The sequence below is a fragment of the Quercus lobata genome, chromosome 4, assembly GCF_001633185.2.
Source record: "Quercus lobata isolate SW786 chromosome 4, ValleyOak3.0 Primary Assembly, whole genome shotgun sequence".
NCBI classification, from domain to species: domain Eukaryota; kingdom Viridiplantae; phylum Streptophyta; class Magnoliopsida; order Fagales; family Fagaceae; genus Quercus; species Quercus lobata.
In genome coordinates, this window is record NC_044907.1 from 91,262,311 (window position 1) to 91,284,410 (window position 22,100).

At 34.5% G+C, this 22,100-nt stretch overlaps 1 protein-coding gene across 1 annotated transcript; it reads left to right on the plus strand.

Annotated features, from left to right (window-relative positions):
- The first annotated feature begins 1,592 nt into the window (after window positions 1-1,592).
- LOC115987212 (metal tolerance protein 9-like) lies at window positions 1,593-10,180 on the plus strand. Its single transcript, XM_031110716.1, has 6 exons — window positions 1,593-1,899; window positions 6,233-6,345; window positions 6,944-7,189; window positions 8,224-8,304; window positions 8,648-8,878; window positions 9,341-10,180. Exons 1-6 carry the CDS (start codon window positions 1,704-1,706, stop codon window positions 9,683-9,685), a joined length of 1,212 nt encoding a protein of 403 aa, XP_030966576.1. The 5' UTR covers window positions 1,593-1,703; the 3' UTR covers window positions 9,686-10,180.
- The last annotated feature ends 11,920 nt before the right edge of the window (window positions 10,181-22,100 follow it).

The following is a 22,100-nucleotide window of genomic DNA, read 5'->3' on the forward strand; positions in this document are numbered from 1 at the left end:
TTTGATGATTTAACTTATGTTTGTTCCTCTTCTTGGCATTTGTGAATTAAAGATTTGAAAAAAAAAAAAAAAAAGAAGTCATGTAGCTGATATTGCATTATAGCCAGGTTTCATTGATTATTGTTGATAAGTTTTGGCTTTAGGAGAAAAAAATTTCTATTATAACAATGTTCTTTTTTTTTAGACTTCAAATCCTACATGAAGCAAAAGATTCTAAACAACCAAGAAAACAAACACATTTTCGATATTGTTCTCTCGCTGCCACAATACATTGGCTCCACTATTGCTATAGCTATTTTCACCGGGGGTAACCAATCTTTTTGTTATATTTCTCTGTTGTGAAGTTATATATTCTTTTGTTTTATTTCAATAATTTCTAGGCTCTAAATCATCTAATTTATTATTATTATTTTTGGACTTTTGGAAATTTTAACATTTGATCCTTTGATTTCTCACTTTTTTTTTTTTTTGCAAGATCTAAAATTGTCTAACAGATTTCAACAACTATATCCACAAATTATTCTTTTGAAGGTAACTCATCTTTCTCTATATTTATTTGTTGTGTAATCACATAGACATATATGTGTTTTGTTTTGTTTCAATAATTTTTATGCTCAGAATATTCAGATTCTTTAATTTTTTTTTTTTTTTTTTGGCTTTTTGAACATTTTAACATTTGAATTTTTGGGTTTATTTTTTGCTATAACTGAATTTGTCAACTATATAGCGATGGATTAGTCTTTTGACGATAGCCACATCTTTCTTTTATATTTCTCTGTTGTGTGATTAAATATTTTTATTATGCTTTAATAATTTCAGCTTTGAATCTTATACATGATACATTTTACATTTATGCAAAATTTTTCCGTGCATTGCACGGGTTAGCGACTAGTTTAATAAAAATAAATATCTTTTTATTAGAAAAAAAAAAGAAAAGAAAAGAAATATATATATATATATATATCTCTTTGATACTAAATAACCCAATTAGTAAATAAATAAAAAAGATGTAGACATAATTTATTTTAGTAAAAAATAAATATTATTTTTGAGAAGAAAAAAAATCTTGATACTAATAAATCAACTAGTAATTAAAAATTAAAAAAAAAAAAAATCTCTTACATTAAGAGAAATATTATATCCACAATATTTTTACAATAAATTTTAAGTGATAGGTTGTTATTGATGGAACAAAAAAATAATTTTAGTAGTAAGCTTAAATTAGAACCAATAATAATTAACCACTTATGATTTGTTATGAAAATATTGTGAACATCACAATAATTTTTTTTTTCTTTGAAAATATAGAGTCCTAGACAAATTAAGTCAAAATATATTTTAATTTTAATTTTTTATTTTTATACAAAATAGAAATTTTACTTAAATTTAATCTAAGTATTCAAGTAGATATATCTAAAAGCAATAAATATTTCTAAATACTAATAAATATATTTACCAAAAATAAATTATAAAATATAAACCGACCATGTATTCTCAACACAGTTGTACGCTTGTGCAGCAATCCAGGAGACTTGCTATAAATAAAACTTGGGAAACTTTTATGTTTTCGTGATCCTCATTGAAACCTAAACCGAAACCGAAAGCTCTACATAAAAGCATAGAACAACAACCCCAACAGCCTTGTTGTTGTTTTTTCTCTGTGTTTGTGAAAGAGACAGAGGGAGAGAGAGAGAGTCGTGGTCATGGAAGATGGAACGAAAGCCATAGCTGAGGCGAACATTAAGAGCAAAACGGAGCCTCTATTGCCACAGGAGGTGGAGAGAGACGACATGTCGTCTACTACATGGAGGCTCAATGTGCTAGACTTTCCTGCACTGCCTCCAAGAAAGGATGGTGATCATAGCTCCTTTAATCTGCGCCGCCTTCTTCGAACCCCAAGTAAACCATCTTCACAAATCTTTATGTATGTATGGTATTATTGATGTTATGTGCAATAAGGTATTTGCTTTTCTTGTTTTGTTTGCGAGTTTTAACGGTCGTGGCATATCAATATAGAATGAAGGGAAAGCTGTGTTTTTTATACTTTTTATTTTGATTCTTAGTGGTAAAGATTCAAGACCCAGAATTTATTTTTTCTCAAAGATTTTATTTGTTCAGAAAGTCTGGCACCAAGAGAGTTTTATAATAGCCATTAGCCAGACCATGTGGCCCATGTCAATATAGAATGAAAGTTGTGCTCTTTATTCTCTTTTTTGGCTTCTTTCTGGGAAAGATTAAAGACCCTTTATATATATATATATATATATATATATATATATAAGAAAAAAGAGATGTTCTTTGTCCAATGAAAGCTGGTATTTGGGTTTTTAAACTGAGTTGACTCAGCCGAGTTATGGATTTCTTTGATGAATCTTATCTAATTTTTGGCTTTAGGGCCCAACTTAGATGCAATTACCTAGATGCATTATAACAATGAACCGCATGGTTAATTGTATTTGGGGATACATTTTCTTCAATGCATTGAACAATGAACCAAATTGATTGTCTATTGAAAGTTAACACTTTGTGCTATATAGTACTTGTATACAACCACATGTTTGAATTTAATTAGGGAAGTTAGAATATAGAATCAATTTAATTGGTGAACTTAATATACGGCACCAGCTAGTACCCATTTTTCAACTTTTTTGAAATAGTGTTGGTTAAAAAAGTTGTACTTTGAAAATTGCTACTAAAAAAAAAGGCAGACTATAGAGAATATAGAGCTAATGAACTATAGAGAGTCTTTGACATAGAGTAATGGAGAAAAAGTAGTGGGTCCATGTGAATGTGATAATTCACTATCATAGTTGCATATGTCACCAAGTTGTTGCAAATTGTTGTAGGAATTTCAGTGGACCTAGAAGAACTGAAGGAACTATTCACTATTAATTTTACCTTTGGCTTAGAACTGAGTTGGCTCAGCCAAGTCACCGATCCGTATTACTTGGACATTTCTTTTTCATGGTTGTGTTTTTCTGCCACTGGCCTAGGGGCCAAATGGCACACTCTTTAATCCTTCAAGGGAGTGGTCAGGCTTCACATTCTGAGTGTCATTCATTTTGGGAGAGGGATCTTTTAGGTGCCCAGTGTATGGACTTAGGTGAGGATATGGTAATCTCTGTACCAAATGAATGTGTTTGTATTTTTTTTTTTTTTAATTATGTGGAAGTTTCTGTAGCTTGAGTTTTGGGCTCATTGTGTGGCACAATTTTCTTCAAACACAATATATGCATGTATAGTATTGAATACCTTTGGAAAAATTAATTATGACATGGAACCCATTTGTGAAATGGAATACTATGACGAGGATTGCTAATAAAAAACAAGATACATGCACACAGGTACTACATAATATATTTGTTTGTTATATCAAAGCATTCTATAAAAAGGGCTTCATCTATGCATGTGACGCATTCTTCTATCTGTAGCTTTATAAAGATAGTAATTCATGCACTATGTATTTATAAGATTCATGATGCGTGTAGGTATCACATATGTGATGCATTCACTCTTTCCCAATAGCTTAGGAATTTAGAATAATTAGTCGAGCAGAAAGTATTGACGGGAAACTAATGCTCTCTTTACACATTAAGAAAAATTCCCCGGGTCTATAATCAGGTAATGGTCCCTATTAGATGTCATTAAAGCCTAATACACTTTTAAGCCATGTGTTTTGTTTGTTCAGTTATTGATTGATATATGTTATTCATTTATAAATTATTGGCAAAAGGTTTTAAAAGATGTAAGATGGTTAATTAAGGTTGTTACAACATCTTGAAAAAAATTTGGAATCACTTAGGAATTCTTAAGAAGTATGACTCTGGTTTATGAATTGGCAAACTGCATAAAATAGTTGTAAAAAAGAAGAAGCAAAAAAAGTATATTAATATTTAACTCAATATTATTGGAAGGAAAATAGAAAGGCATTTTTATTCATTCAATTTAGGGGGAAAAAAAATTAAACCTTAGAATAAGTTTTTTGTCCTATTCTATCAGAATTTGGCAACGGTTTTAGCTCAAGTAAAACCCCCTCACCTTATAAGTTCTAGGTGGAAGGTATGGCCATGGGTTCAAGACCCATTGAGTGCATGTGTAACTTACCAATAAAAAGAAAAAATAAATGGTGATTGTTTTAGTTTGTTATATAAATTATGCCTAAGTATGGTTGGTTGTGTTGAGTTTTGCACTGAAGATGTTTTGTCACAATAATAAATTTCACACTCAGGTTGAGAATATCTTCACAAATATATTGCAATTGGTTTCAGCACAAGCAAACAAAGGAGTTCTGGGGAAAGAGAGAATTTTTTTATTGGTACTTGGAATAATCACACACACTTTGCTCTCATTTAAGAAAACTCACCGCTCTTTCTCTTCCACACTTTGACCTTTGCATTCGGTGGTGAAGTTTTATATAGAATGCCAAAGAGATATGCTTTCTTAACTTCTACTTATCAAAAAAAAGATATGCTTTCTTAACTTCCTTATCTAAACTGCTAACATAACATTACAAAAGGTTGAACACATAAAAGACAAAGGCCCATTCAACAAAAGAAACTCTTTGAAAAGACAAAGGCCCATTCAACAAAAGAAACTCTTTCTTATCTACATTGTCATGCCAACGTTACTCTATCTGTTCCTAAAAATTTGAAATGTTAAAGGCAACAACTCATGTACTAAAGTGAGAAGTTGTCTCTTCATTAGTTGTAATCTACTGTCCTAACCTAACCTAGAAAAGACAAGCAGAACACGCTAGATAGAACATGTGCAATTCTACTTGATTTGGTTTTGTTCAGTGAAAGAATATTCAGAAAGTTTTTTTAAAAAAACCACTGGCTGCCAATGAGCTCTAGCTTAACTGACACCTTCTCCCTTTATAAGCTTAGGTGGAGAGTGAGGTTTTGGGTTCAGGACCATCCAGTGCATGAGTAAATTACCAATTAAAAAAAAACAAAGCACCGTCCTATTGCTATAGTTAGTGATGACTCTTATAGGGAGGTTGACCTTGTTGATTGCTGTATGATTTTATTTTATTTTTTTCATTTTAAAAAATGATTAGAATCCCTCAGTCATCTGTGGATGACTTGAATTGGTTCAAAATTGGTGTTTCTTAGTCCTTTAATCAGTTTTCATTAATGGGCTGGTTTTTCCAGTTTTGAGTAAAAATTGGTGTAATTTATACCTCCCATCATGATTTTAGATCGTCAAATGTAAGCTGTTTGTAGCAAAGAAATTTAATGGTCCTTATGCTGAAGGCATCGAATCTTGCTTAGGCATCCATATGTCGCAAACAAGCATTTATATGGAATTTTTCATTTATGTTCTCCAGCTGTTCTAAAAGCAGAAAATAGTCTGTGGTTGTCATGATGTCCCATATTTGCTGAAAATATACTAGTCTTTGATAAAGTAACTTTGTGATGTTGTCCTTCAAAATAGCTGATATGGAGCATCAAATCCAAAACTTAACTAGGGAATTTCGTGCAAATATGATCCTGAAACTATTGAATCTAATAAATTGATATTTGAAATGTTTACTCAATGTTGGACTATCCTGACTTAGTTATGATAACAACTACACTTGAATAAATAAATTGGAAAAAACATAAAACCATTGAAATTTTTGTGTTTGCAATTTGAAGATATTTTATTCTTGTTAGATATATATTGGGATCTTTGGATCTTCAATTTCACAGCAAGGACATTCCTTACTTCCTGCACTTAAAATTTCTGAACGGTGGAGTTGGAACAATTTTGGGAATAACCTCTTTCACATTCTTTAGAGATGATTTTGAGCAGGAGTAATTATGGATAACCTGACAGCTTTGAACTTCCTATTGGAGTTATGATAAGGCACTTCACATATTGCCTTTTGTTTTCAGTTGTTATGCTTAGGATTATAATCTAGGAAGCATGGGTACAGACACTAGTATGACATAGCGACACTAGCAATTTCTGAAAAATTATTACATAGCACAGCCGGTATGACACTGATACGACATCCTAAATGAAGTGTCTGTGCTTCCTAGGTTATAATCATAATCAATCAATGTTTTCTTAATCTTTAACAAAACACTTATAAAAAAAAAAAACGTTTTCTTAATATTTAACATATGTGATGTTTAGTTCTTTTGAAAAATGAAACATAAAAATTTGATGAATTTGGATGCTTTAATTTTCCCCGTTGTTCATATTAGTGATGAATGTAATGTGAACGTTGTACTCTTGACTGCAGGAAAACAAAGCAAGGTTGCTGACTATTACAAGAAACAAGAAAGGCTCCTTGAAGAGTATACTGAGATGGAGGCTATGAGTGAAATAGGTTTTGCTCCTGGAAGTCTAACAGAGGTTGGTTGTTCTGCAAAAAACTTTCATCTATTTCTTGTGATATTTTATGGGATTTGAGAGCTCTTTAATGTTTTTTTTTTTTTTTTTGGGTATTTGCAACAAGCTTTTATTGAAATGAAAAGGGGAGAGGGAATATTTTTATCAAAAAGATTTTATTGATAAACATTCTTTTAATGCTTGTTTCTAAAGTCAAACATCATCAAGTTTAGAGGACATATTCACAAGTTTCATCCAAGATGGAGGCCATGCCCAACTTTTTTCTTTTGTTTTTGTTTTTTTTCCCCTTTTTTAAATTATTTTTCAAATGCATGTCCATTTTAGTGGTGTTAAATGGTAACTTGTGGAACAAAACAGGAAGGAAATTTCTCAGTTTGATTGCGGAAATCAATGACTACAATTTGTGTTCATGTTTTCCTTCTCTATGACACATATTATCACCTTGTGTAATAAAAGTTTCAAGCTCCTTCCCCCACTCACCTCCACAACACCACCCCACCCCCCCCCCCCCCAAAAAAAAAAGATCTTCTCAACTAAATCTGTCTAGTGTCCTGGGAAACAGAAATTGATTTTCTTTGTTGATCTACTTACACTTTCTCAGGATGAGATGAAGCTGCTTGCAAAGAGTGAAAGGATGGCCATCCATATATCAAACATATCTAATGTTGTGCTCTTTGCAGCGAAGATCTTTGCTTCTATTGAGAGCAGATCATTGTCGGTTATTGCCTCAACCTTGGATTCACTCTTAGATCTCTTGTCGGGTTTCATATTGTGGTTTACAGCTCATGCCATGCGAAACCCAAACCAGTATCATTATCCAATTGGAAAGAAACGGATGCAGCCAGTGGTAAGTCATCTAATCCAACAATTGTGAGGGTGCATTTGGAAATACCATAATGCATATTTAAACTTTATACTCTCCCTTCCTGCAATCAGTTTAATAAGTTTTACTGCCACAATAAAAAAATAATCTTCTCTTTTCTGTCAGGCCATTATGATAACTTCAACTGAGTACAACAGAAAAGGCTACTGTTTTAGCTGCTTTAATGTTTTTGTATTTCATATTCTATTAAAATGAATATTCTGATAGATTTAAGTTGTTAAAGCTGGTAATGAGAAGTCATCTGTAATTGGGTTAGTGTTGCACCCTTTGCCTCATTTGGTTGCTCAGAATTTGTTGTAGAGAAATTTCGCATCTTAAACTGATTAACAAGTTAGCCCCAAATAATTCAAGGTTATATACTTTTCTTTTTTCCATTTCGCCAATATTTCTTCTGATGAATGAGGGAAATAGACTGCAATGCTTTTCCCATCATTACTGGTGTTGCCTCAGCTATATCTTATTCCACAAATGCTGGAGGGAGAAGAAACCCCTAATGGTGTTAGGCATTTAGGCTAGTTTTATTCTATTACTAGAAGCTTGAAATTAATGTAATAGACGTCCAGAGATTTCATTAGGTCATGCTTTAGAATCTCATTATGTTATTGAAATATTGAGCTTAGTGTGTTTGCCAAAAAAAGAAGTGGTTTTTGACAGAGTTTGCTACTTTGTTTTTAATGAGAAAATGCAAGTGACCCTAGGCTTTTTGCTTCTGCATATCAGGCAAAATGAAAAGATACTCTAGAATAGAAGCTTTTTTTTTTTTTTTTGGGATAAAATGGAAAAGCAGTCAAACAATCTACTCTAAGGGGAATAAATGGCATTGATTTTGCGCATAGTTTTTGAATGTAGGTTCATGGGTGACTATGACTTATGGGGATGTGGACCCAAGGCATGCTAATAATCACATCAGATATGCCCAGACTGTGTTTGAATTTTTTGTTACAACACTTAACGCTATAACACAACAAATATTTTACTAATTTATATTGAGCATGCAGGGAATCATTGTTTTTGCATCAGTAATGGCAACTCTTGGATTACAAATACTGCTTGAGTCTGGTCGACAATTCGTTAATAAGGTATGCAACTTTAATACTATTTTCTTCAACTTAAGGGCATATATGGTGGTGAGCACAGTTGGGCTCGTACACATGTTAACCAAAGTTGGATTTGAGAAGGGTTTGTAGATTAGCACCCTTCTTGATGTCTAGTCAGAACTCAGAGCTCCAAGGCTTCCTTAATTATTAGTGCTTTCGGATGACATAGGTTTTGAGGTACTATCCAAATGTATGAGATCCTAGTTAGATCACAGTCTTAGTTGGTGGCTGCAACACTTGTGCATGGTTGTTCTACAGTTCTAGTTTTGTAATCTTTTACAATATCAGTGATTAATATATTCTTCATTTCATATGCTGATTACAGTCTGAGCCTGAAAAGGATCCTGTGAAGGAGAGATGGATGATTGGAATAATGTGCTCCGTAACTATAGTGAAGTTTGTGCTCATGGTCTATTGTCGAAGATTTGAAAATAAAATTGTTAGAGCCTACGCACAAGATCATTTCTTTGATGTTATTACTAATTCAGTCGGTTTGGCAGCAGCTGTCCTGGCCATTCGATATTATTGGTGGATTGATCCTACTGGAGCTGTTATAGTGAGTTCATATGCAACTGATTTTTTTTCCCTTTTCCCTTTCCCCTTTTTTACTGTATGTTATATAATTGGGTTCAGCTACTCTTCAAGTTTTTAATTTTCTTTTCTTTTCATAAAATTATCATAATTACGAGCAACCATGTTTTTCATAACAAAATATTGATTTTTTTTTGTCTATTATGTCTCTCATTTAAAAAAAAAAGGGGGGGGGGGGGGTAAAATGCCACTCTTTGCCTTGACATGGTAGAATTCCTTTTTGGTAAATCTCCTTTTTCTGCATTTTGAAAATGGGGTGTTTGAAAAAGATATACCTACAAAAAGGAGAGCTTTTAAAAAGAAATTTTTTGAAAAAGTGCTGTTTTCAAAACAGGTACAAGTGGCATTTGGATGGAATTTTTGTAGGCTTCTTGGAGTTGAACATTACTATATCTAATTATGATAATTTCTTGAACCTGTTTTGCAGATAGCATTATATACAATGAATACATGGACAAAGACTGTCTTTGAGAATGTATATGCACTAATTGGAAGGACAGCACCACCTGAATATTTGGCAAAGCTAACATATCTGATATGGAACCACCATGAAGATATCAAGCACATTGATACAGTACGAGCATACACTATTGGTACTCATTATTTTGTGGAGGTTGATGTAGTTTTGCCACATGACATGGTTCTGAACAAAGCACATAATATTGGCGAGACATTGCAAGAGAAGCTGGAGCAACTCCCTGAAGTTGAGAGAGCTTTTGTGCATATAGATTTTGAGTATACTCACAGGCCTGAACACAAGACCATGGCTTGATGACAATGATGGCAGTAGTATGGTCAGACCTCGGCCTTTCCAATGCACAAGGGCTTTCAAAAGAGGTGCTGATTCAGTTAATATGTGGCTCAATTTTATGTATTTTGCCAAACAGACTGAATAGAATTTTAACATCTTACGGTCTAGTATCATTAGACCGTTGATCTTCTGCTAATCCTTAATACCCAACCATTTTCCTTTTTATGTAAGGTGATAAAAGTTGGATATTTTATAAGATAAACTTGAGCTGCAAGCCCTCATTTTATTGTTTTTGTCGATTTAATTATATGGGAGCTATGGAAGCATTGACCTTCAATTTTACTTGGGAACTTCTTTAGTACTGCCACACTATTGATTCTCCATTTTGTGGCTGCTAAAATTGTTGTTCTGCCACATGACTCGAAATGAGTGTGTACGACTTTCTATTCTCAGGTGTGTTAAATCTTCTTCCAATTAGTCAGTATTGCAACAGCCGTTTAGGCTGCAATGTAACTGCTGCTAAATTATTCTATGGCCATATTAGTAAGGTTCAAGATGTTGGCTCTTTAAGCTTTGTTTTGTCAGAAATGTCTTTTTGTGTATTCAAGAGCAAGCCTCGGTTCACCTTTGTTAATTGGGTCTATATCCTACTTTGATATGAGGTTAGATTGAAGGGTCTTTCTTACATTGGTTTACTTATATATATTAAGGCTAGGTTTTCTCTCCACTTCAAATGTGAGACGAAATTATGGTTTGTGCCATCAAAAGTAGAGGCAAGAAAGAAGCAGTAAGTGCCTTTGTGTGTGCACCTATTGCTACAATTCGTTTGTTAAATCCTATTATTTGCTCGATGTGTTTTAATATCTAGAGATCTTCTAGAGTTTTTTTTTTTTTTTTTTGGGAATTCTAGTTCTTTAAATCTTCACCTTCTTGCATAATCATAAAAAAATTCTTTTTAAAGAAAAAAAAAAATCAAACTGAATTTTTTCTAGGTCAGTTATTAAGAAACCTAAATTGTACAAAATATAATAAAAGAGAACTTGAAGTCTTGAATATATTAGCATCACAAAAAAAAGGGCAAATACATGAAATTTTACAATTTTCTTCTACTAACAAAATAAAAAAGCAAAAAGGGACTGATAAGAGATAAAGTGAGAACTGAGAATGTTAAGATGAGAATAAGGAAGTGAGAAAGTTTGAAAATGATGATGGAGAAGATAAAAATGGAGAGAGAAAGAGGGATAGAGAACATACTATGGAAGTGGAGACACATCAAATTGATGTAGCAATTTAACTGGATTAATTAAAGTGAAAGAAAAATGGAAGTTTAACGGGATTAATTAAGGTGAAAGAAAAATGCTAAAAATACTACAAGTAGTACTAAATAAAATTTACAAATTGATGTAGCAATGAATGTAATTAGTGAGTTTCAACCATTTAAAAAAAATGAATATTTGAATTTGAATTGTCTCTTTACGATGGGTGACATATCAGTTTGTAAGTTTAATGTAGTAAAACTTGTAGTAACTAACACTACTCAAGGTGATAGGAACATTGGTGGAGTGATGAAGTGGCACAATTTTAGCCTTCTATTATAAAAGGGAATGTGAAGGTTTAGAGTAATTCTAGATCCACACTTTTTACCACACATATTTTTACACTTATCTTATATGATAGATTGTGACCGGTTATTTGTTAATTTTACATGAATCCACTTATTTTTCTCCATCACTTATAACCTACCAAATTAGAGGTCCAAAAAGTTGTGGTTATAGATTTTAAAGATAGTTTAAAGAAAAAAAAATTGGTTAAGCTATGATCTTCTAATGGTTCATGTGAGATGTCCCATACCCACATAGAAAGTGATAGCTATGAGGAGTGAAAATGTGAAATGCATGACTTCTGGGGAGCATACCCAAGGCATGACCAGCTCACCATTTCAGGGTGTGGCTTGAGTGGTAGGAATTCTTGTACCACTTCTTATGATACTTGCATGAGTTGAGAAGTTCGAATAGTAACGCTTCAACGAATGTGTTGTACTCATAATGATAATCTTATTAAGGTCCAGTTGTATACATGATATTATCCTTATAGTCACCTGATATAGGATTGATGAATCCACACGGAAGACCGATTTTATTTTTTTTATTTTTTTATTTATTTAAAGGGCCTTACTTTATAACTTAAAAAAAAAAAAAAAAATTTGAAGAAAGAAACTTTTTATTTTTTTTATAGGATTGAAGAAGATACTTTAAAACATATGCAAGACTAAAGTAACAACTTCTGACATATTGAAGAAGTTGTACAGAGGGCTTAATAACAATCTTGAAAATGGTCTAAATATCTTTACCAAGATATATACGTCCAGAAAGTTGAAATATCTCCATCACCATTGTCGACAAGGTCCAAATGGCCACCATTCGTTATCAGGTGGGGCCAAAAATAACCGAGATACCAAGCAAAGTCCTCACCAGTAGTCACCACCAAGCCAAAAATTCCTAATTCCTTTACAAATGGTGCAGATCTTATCGTCACCTTAAAGTTCCAATGGTCATACAAAGAAGCATAATATATTCGGTTTCAAAGTCAAGAATCCATGACCTACTATATTCGGTTTGGTTGACGATTTTGTTCCAGCACAGATATACAAATACCTTTTGTTGGAGTTCGTAAAATTAATTTTATCTTAGATTTTTTCTATAGTTTTAACTTTTATATATCTGCTCCTATAAATTTATATGATTCAAAACATACAAAAATTGGCCTTTTTAAGTCCAAGGAATATTTTTTTTTTTGAAGGAATAAATCTAAGATAATTAAATGATAGTTGTGCACTCGTATCATGCCATCCAACGTTTGACCTTCTTATTTTTTTTATTAGAAACTGTTAACAATGTAAAGTGAAAGAGAAAGACTGAATAGTCTGTGTATTGATGTATATATAAAAATGTACAATAGAGAGCCTTATATAGGCTAGGTATGTGTGCAATACAAGTAAAAGGAGTAAATTACAAGTACAGTATATTGGGCTAAGTCCAATGGGCTAAACTAGTCTAAGCTATACACTAACATCCCCTTCAAACTCGAGGTGCAAGGAGGAAGCTAACTGGAGTTTGGATATAAGATCTCGAAGACGACCAGGCAGGTGAGTCTTGGTAAAGATATCAGCAGGCTGGTTAGCAGAGGAGATGGAGAACAACTTGAGATTTCCTTTCTTGAGATGCTGGCGAGTGATGTGGCAGTCGATCTCAATATGCTTGGTGCGTTCGTGGAAGACGTCATTATGAGTAATTTAGATAGCACTACGATTGTCACAATAAAAAGGAGTGGCAGTGGGCTGTGGAGCATCCATGTCAGCCAAGAGCCAGCGAAGCCAAACAAGCTTGCAAGTGGTGTCGGCAAGGGCACGATACTCAGCCTCAGTACTGGAATGGGAAACCACATCCTGCTTCTTGCTGCGCCATGAAACAAGAGAAGTACCTAATAGGAAACAGAAACCTGTGATAGAGCATCAATCAGTCGGATCACTTGCCCAGTCAACATCTGAATAAGCATGAAGCTCGAGAGAAGATTGAGAGGATTAATGCAGACCATGATAAAGTGTGCCTTTGACATATCAGAGAATCCGAAGAACAGCAGCATAGTGGACAGAACAAGGTGCATCCATGAACTTACTAACCATACCCACGGCATGTGAAATATTCGGACGAATAACAGTGAGATAGATCAAACTGCCAACTAACTGATGATAGCGAGTAGCATCGGATATAGGTTCACCATCCAAAGGTGTGAGCTTTGCATTGTATTCTAAAGGAGTGGAAACAGTCTTGTTGTCAGTGATACCGGCTTTGGAGAGAAGATCAGAAGCGTTTTTAGCCTGGGAAAGATAGTATCCATCAGAGGATGAGGTAACCTCAAGCCCAAGAGAATAGTTGAGAGTGCCCAGATCTTTCATCTCAAAATGCTAACTAAGGAAGTGTTGAAGAGAGCGTATACCTGCAGAATCATCTCCAATAATAATCATATCATCAACATAAAGAAGAATAAGAGTGATACCGGCAAAGGATCTTCAGACAAACAGAGCAGTGTCATGAGGACTCGAAGTGAAACCCTGCTGAGCAACAACTGAGCTAAACTTTTCAAACCAAGCTCGAGGAGCCTGCTTGAGGCCATAAAGAGCACGGTGAAGGCGGCAAACTTGACTGCCTGAGTGTGGATAGCCAGGGGGTGGTTGCATGTACACTTTTTCATGAAGGTCTCCATTGAGGAAAGCATTCTTCACATCTATTTGATAAAGAGGCCAACGGCGAACAGCAGCCACAACAATGAGACATTTGACATATGTAAGGCGAGCAACAGGAGCAAATGTTTTCTCATAGTCAATACTATACTCCTGAGTAAAGCCCTTGGCAACTAGGTGAGCCTTGTATCGTTCAACAGATCCATCAGCCTTAGTCTTGATCTTGTAAACCCACCTACAACCTACTATAGACTGACCAGGAGGCAAATCAACCATATCTCAAGTGTGATTCTTATGAAGGGCATTTAGTTCTTCGTTCATAGCTTGCAGCCAAAGAGGGTCAGTATGGGCCTCACGATAGGTGTGAGGTTCATAGAGGGTGGCAAGAGCAAAAGAGCAGGGATAATTAGTGAGATAAGGGGGAGGAATGCTTACCCGAGTGGAACGACGAAGTTCAGGACCAACAGGAGATTCAGGAAGGGGTGGTGCCACAGGATCCAAGACAGGCGGGTCATATGCCGGAGATAGAACTGGAGATGAGTCGTCTGGAGAGGTAGCCGATGTTGAAGAATCCTCCACAAGTTTAGGATAGAGAGGGAGGAAAATATTAGTAAAAATGGGAGACTCTGAGGAAGAAGATGCAGGAAACTGCTGAAGACTCTTGAAAGGACGATGTTCCTAAAACTTAACATGACGGGAGACACGAAGGCGACGAGAAATGGGATCCTAGTAGCAAAACCCCTTTTGGGACACACCATAACCAAGGAAACAACAGAGACGAGTAAGAGACTGGAGCTTTGTTCGTTCATGAAGAGGAAGAGAGACAAAGCAAGCACAACCAAAAACCGGAAGAGAGGAGTAGTCAGGAGTTTGACCATAGAGAAGCTCAAATGGTGATTTGTTGTGTGTAGTTGGTGAAGGAATACGATTAATGGTGTACACAGCAGTGAGTGCGGCCTCACCCCAAAAGCGCTCAGGAAGAGAGGCAGAAATGAGAAGGGTGCGGACAACATCAAGAATGTGACGATGTTTTTGTTCTGCACGACCATTTTGTTTAGAGGTGTAAGGACAAGACTGCTGAGGAAGAGTACCATGACTGTCTAAAAAGGATAAGAAAGATTTATCATTATATTCTTGGGCATTATCTGATCGAAAGACTTTGACAGTGCGATTGAACTGTGTTTCAATCATTTTATGAAATGTTTGGTAAATAGACACAAGTTTAGACCTATGGTGAAGCAGATAAATCCAAGTATATCGAGAAAAATCATCCACAAATATGACAAAATATTTAGATCCTCCTTCAGTGGGAACAGGTGCAGGACCTCAAATATCAGAATGTATAAGATCAAAAGGGGCAGAAGAAAAGGAGTCACTTTTATTAAATGGCAATTTTGTTTGTTTGCCAAAATGACAGGAAGTACAATCAAAATTTTGAAACTGAATTGAACCTAAATGACCTTGAGAAGCTAACAACTGAAGACAAGATAAGGATGGATGACCAAGACAAGTATGTCATAGATCAGGTGAGGAGGTGGCAGTGGTAGCAGTTGTAGAAACAACTTGTGAAGGAATCTTCAAGTCATGAACCTCAAACATGCGACCAACTTTACGGCCTATCCCAAGAACTTGATCCGTCTGGGGATCCTGCACATCCACACCATGATTAGTAAACAAAAGATCTACTCTTAATTCACAAAGTTGACCAACAAAAAGCAAATTGAGAGATAACTTTGGAATATAAAAAGTATCACTAAGGGATAAACAAGGAGAAGAGATTGTTCCTTTATGACTAACAGGCATAGGAGTTCCATCAGCAGTGTAAATGGTGATTGGATATTCTAAGGTGCCTTATTAGAAAATTGGGATTCATCAGGAGTCATATGGTTACAACATGCAATATCAAAAAACCAAGTTGTTTACCTGAGGTGACAGAAAGGGCAGTGGAAGTGCGAGATAAAACTTGTTGAACAACTGCCTCAATATCAGCCGTAGAAAGTGAGGAAGCCAAAGATGGACCTGTGGGAACCGATGGATCTGAAGGACATACAGTAGTTGCCCGAGGAAGAGAAGCTTTATTATGCTCTTGCATAAATTTCTGTGGTTTGTGACAAACAGAGATGCCATGGCCTTTGGTACAGCAAAACTTGCAGCGAGTACCTTTGGAAGACTGAGAATTGGGATGCCTAGAGTTTATTCGTGGAGGAGAAGTGAATGCAGCAATGGGAGGCTGTGGAGAGGGTGTAGCCAATACATGATCAGATGATGACATGTGATAAGTAGGCTGATGATTCTCCTCAGAAATGAGCTCCTTGACTGCAACATCAAGAGAAGGAGTAGGAGACCGGCTAAGTAGAGAAGCCCTAGTAGGCTCAAAATCCTTATGTAAACCCATCATGAACTGCATAAATTTACGGCGATCCCGATATTTGACAAAGAGCTCAATGTCCTTAGAACACACTAGTGGAGGATCTGCAGCAGAGAGTTGTTCCCACATAGTAGAAGTTTGAGAATAAAAATCAGAAATAGACTGATTTGTCTCTTGGCGCATTTGATAGAGTTTTGATTCAATGTGGAACTCCAAGCTTGAATCATTAGTACAATTATAGCGATCGGCCAAAAATTTCCAAGCAGCCTCAGCAGTTTCAAGACGAGGAAGAAGATTATGAATGGAGGGAATAGAGGTATTGATAAACCAAGACAAGATCTTACTCTGAATACTCTCCCATTCCTCTAGACGTTCTTCATAATCATCTGTTGTAACAGCAGTCTTGGAAGACACTTCAGCAGCTGTGGCTTTGGACTTAGGGTTTGGTACTGGCTTAGAAATTGAACCAGTCACATATCTCCACAGTTTACGACCCTTGAGAAAGACAGTCATATTCTAAGACCACGCATGATAACTAGTAGGACTATCCAACATAATAGTTATAGGACGTATGATATCTCGTTCATTTTGTTGAGCCATAATGAAGAAAATGACCAAAAAATGAGATTTAGAGACCTCAAATGCAGAAACAGAGTTCAAAATCGGAATCTATGCGAAAAACTGAGCAAGACAGGTTCTGTTGAAATTTTTTGACTTTGGTCAAAGTCAACAGTCAAAGTCAACGGTCAAGAAGTCAAAGGCTGACGTGGCAGTGTGACATCACCCTAGGGCTGACGTGGCAGCACGTGAAGCGGAGCAGGCGCGTGTGGCGCGTGGGAGCACGTGTGGCTCGTATGGCTGGCGCGTGAGGCGCGTGTGGCGCGTGGGAGCACGTGTGGCTCGTATGGCTGGCGCGTGAGGCGCGTGAGAGACACTGACGGGGCGTGACGGCACGTGGAGGCGCGTGGAGCGCGTGCTCGTGAGGCCGAAACTTCAGCCGGCGCATGGAGGCACGTGTGATGTAGTTTCTGGCTGTTCTTGGTTGGTTTTGCTCGGGATTGGCTGTTCTGTCACTCTATGCCTTTGCTTTGGCAGTTGGATGAGCAGAATGATGATATCCGAGAGTTGCAGGGACTGTGGGTGTGACGGCGGTGACTCGCTTCTGCAGTGACTACTGGATGAAGGTGAAGGCAGCGAAAGAACGCCGGAGATGTCCCCAGGAACCAGAAAGTCAGAGGAATTGCTCTGATACCATGTTAACAATGTAAAGTGAAAGAGAAAGACTGAATAGTCTGTGTATTGATGTATATATAATAATGTACAATAGAGAGCCTTATATAGGCTAGGTATGTGTGCAGTACAAGTAAAATGAGTAAATTACAAGTACAGTATATTGGGCTAAGCCCAATGGGCTAAACTAGTCTAAGCTATACACTAACAGAAACAAAGACACGCACAAGGAAGGGAGAAAATGATTCTAACACAACTTTTGACTTTGTTAACCAAAAAAAAAAAAAAAATCCTTTGACTTTGGTGGCAGCAACATATACCACCAGACATCATGGTTCAAGAAAGTTTGGTGCTTAGGAGTATTATTTTCAACAATTATTATTACCTTTGATAAGTAGTTGGTTTTATTATTATTTTTTAGTTGAGAAATTGGTTTTATTATTTTTCAAGAAAGAAAAATTGTCTGTGTACAACTTTGCATGGTTATGGTAGATTTTTGTTTTTTAGTATACATCTAATAGATTTTGAATCCAAGCAATCTCGAGAGTTTGAGTCAGCCCAAGTCCAACTGATAAAATTTCTTGTAGATTAGGGGGATTAATTGTTGTTTTGTCCTAATGATAAAGAATAATTATTTGTAGAACAACATTTTAAGTCTTATTCATCTAAATTAATCAATCTATCTTAAATCTATCTTATTGTTACAAGATGGAAAACTATCATATTTATCTCACAAATTCTAGGATCATACCATTTTCCACACCATTTGCTATAATTATCATATAAGGCTGACAAATCACAAAATTAATCTTGTTAGGCAACAATAGAATACATATTGGCACAACAAACTATATTCCTCCCAAAATCAAAATTTAAAATTTTAGTATTCTCATATACATATTGTCACAACAAACTAGTTTTAATTTGACATAAAATACATGGTAACTAAAATTGTTTCGATTTTAGATGAAATACAAAAAATTTTCGTACAAAATATAGGTCCATCAATTTACACAAATTTCCCATTTAAAAATCTATTTTCATGCTTAACAGTATAATTTTGTACTACACAAATATTTCCAAAATTTTCCCTTTACTTACTTAATTATCCAATTCACTTTCACCTTTGATCAGCTTGTTCCATAGATTTTCACTATCTATTAATCGGCATGAATGTACTGCAACTCTAGGGAACTCTACCCCGCAACGAAGAGAGGGATTGGGAACTAATGGACAAAGAAGGATTGAGTACACCCCTATACCATATTGGTACAAATAGAATAGCCTATTTATACAGAATGGTAAAGGGGCTCCTCTATGATCATAGAAATGAATATAAAAAATGAAACAATATTTTGTCATTATAGGTCTAGGCGTCTAGCCATCACATAGTCTATTATTCCCTTGATGCCGCAAAACATAAATGATAAAGTCTGGACAAAATATTTGAACAATGATATGTGCGTAGATGATAAATTGGTTGTGAACTGACTTAGATAAGTATATTATATATATATATATATATATATATATATATATATAAAACCGAAGCCTCTGCTAGCACCACAATTTTTCACGTCAGCACAATATTTAAAAAATAAATAATAAAAACATTATAACTCCTCAAAACCCTAGCAACCTTACCCCTTTCTCAAGTTAAGAAATCATAATATTTAAAAAATAAAAACATTATAACTCCTCAAAACTCTAGCAACCTTACCCCTCTCTCAAGTTAAGAAATATAAAGCCACAGTTTCTGCAAACTCTCTCTCTCCAAACGTAAATATCAAATTCAACCCCTCTAATTTCTCTTTATATTTTTGAGGCTTTTATAGAGTTATAGTGAGTTATGTTGATTTTGTTTTGTGTGTGTGTGTGTATAGATGGTCATAATACTTCGGTATTCCAAGAGAAGTTTGTGTTTTCGTTAATTGAAGGCCTTAGAGAGATAAGTGTTGCAGTTTGGAACAGCAATACAGAAGACGATTTCATTGGCAGCAGAAAGTAATTACTTTGTCTCATATTTTTGTTTTTTGAATTGATTTTGTGTGCTTTTTAGACCCTTTTGGATCAATTTTGTTAATTGGGTGTTTTTTTTTTTTTTTTTTTTTTTGATAGGGTCCAATTGGGAAAGGTTCTTTCAAAGGGTTACGACGACCGCACTTGGTGTCATATACTAATAGTGGGGGGTAAGTGTTATAAATTACTAACCCTTTTAAGTGTATAATTTGTTCCTAAAATTTAAGTGGATGGAGGGGTTTAAGTTTGCTCAAATTAACAGAATCTTCACATGTTCTTGTAGTGGAAAGGCTTTGATAGTTTTATTGAGTTAATTCAAAGTCCTGATATATTAATAAGTTCGGATTATATAGTAACACAATCAAATTAAATTCGTTGCTACCTGTAGAATACTATGTGAAGAAGTTGTTACAATGATCAAATTTTAACTTAATTTTTGTTCACCATTGAATACTCATATAATCAATTTCCAATTCAGTGTTCAAGAATTAAACCAAAATTCTAACTGCACTATCATAAAATATTATTATTAGTATGAATTTAATGGAGTTGCAGTGTTTAGGAATTAAACCAAAATTCTTTTAAATTATCTATAATATTTTGTCCTCCGAAAATTTTCTCTCTTTAATTTTAGTATATTGTGTTTCTTAAACTATAGAGAGATTTTCTTTGGTTTCTGCAAACTCTCTCTTTCCAGATGTAGGAAGCCCTAAACGCATGGTATAGCATTCAAGATCTACAACGCATGGTATAGATTTTAGCTTATAAAGTTCAGCTTTTGTAAGGTTAGTTTGTTTATATATTTTGATAGAGAAACATGTTCAATGTGATACGGCTTAATAATCGCATTAATAGCCAATAGTTAATACCATTTGCAAATTCAATTCATGGAGTTGCAATTTTCATTAAATGTTCTATGGCTTGAAGCACTTGCATTTTAACAAATTGAACATGTTTTTAAATTCCTTTTATTTCTTTGGGGAAAAAAAAAAGAAAAAAAAAAAAAAGGAGAGGATACGTTAAACTTGGCATCATCAACTTATAAGAGAGGATATGTTCTTAGATGGTAGGAATAGGACAAAATGGTTACACGTTTGTTATGCCTGACTGCCAAAAATTTCTCATAAAGATGTATGCACATGATCTACTTCCCTTTGCTTTTAGTGACAGATTAAATGCACGCCAATGTTGAGATCAAACACTCTAAAAAAATAGTCTGTGTAATCATAAAATATTATTATTAGTATGAATTTTATGGAGTTGCGGAGTTCAGGAATTAAACCAAAATTCTTTTAAATTATCTATAAAATATTTTGTCCTTTGAAATTTTCTCTCTTTAATTTTATTATGTTGTGTTTCTTAAGCTATAGAGAGATTTTCTTCTTTTTTTTTTTAAATTTTATGGGATGTAAAGAGATCTTTGATTTCGTAAAATAATTTATACTCTCCCCTTCTTTGATTTGATTTACTTACTATCTTTGGCACTTGCCATCGGCAATTACTCAGGGCCACTCTTATGGACTAAATCAACTTATTCTCCAGTCACCATCATTGATAAATGAGAAATCAAATCAAGGTTATAGTTTTTCTATTTGGTTGCTAGGGTTTTTGTTCATGAAATTGCTATTTTCTATTTAAAAATTACACCTGTAGATCAATATTTATATTTCTTAACTTGGCATTTTGCACCTATGGCTAAAATTTGTGTGGATCTTTGGAAGTTCAAAAATCTTTTCTCCATTCACCATGGTTTTTCATTGAGTAATTTCTTTCTCTCTTACTCCTCTTGACGAGTTTTGTTTTTGACTAGAAGAAAACTTTTTTGCTTTGAAGGTCATGCAACACCTGTCTCATTTTATTTGTTCTCACCACAAGGAAAACATCTAGGTAAGGCAAATAATCTATTTTAAAGTTTGAATGGAAATTACCAAGTAAAAGAGGTAAATCTTTAAGGGATGAGCTTAATTGTTTCTTATTCTCAATAATAAATCATTTTATTGCAATACTGGTAATTATTTGAGAAATCCAACATGTTCATATCTCTATAGAGTAGAGAATAGGAGAAGCCAATTTTATTACAACTACTTAAATTGAGTTGACTTAATTCTGTACAATTACAAAGTATAGCACGAAAGATAATGGAATTAATTGTTGTAATTTTTATTTTCTTTCCATGTTTTGAATTTCCTCTATATTATTATTACAACTAAGCAAAGATTGAGAAAGTAATATTACTACTCTAATTTGAAGTTTAATGCGTCCTTCTCAAGTCATGGTCTTTATTTATATATTTGCAGTTTATATTTATAACCATTGATGAGAAATTAAGGCTCAGTTGCACAATATGTGTAAATTCTTCAGAAGGCTATTTTAAATAGTAAATCAATGTGTCTCTTACATTTGGGTATTAGTTAGAATTGTTTTCAAATGATTGTACCAATAAAAGTGAATGTGTATACATTTTGTTTAATTATCCCGTGCATCGCACGGGTTAACGACTAGTTATATAGTAACCATAAAGAACATTTTTCCCATTAGCATGGTGACAAAATTAAATTGCCTGAGTTCACGCCTACCAA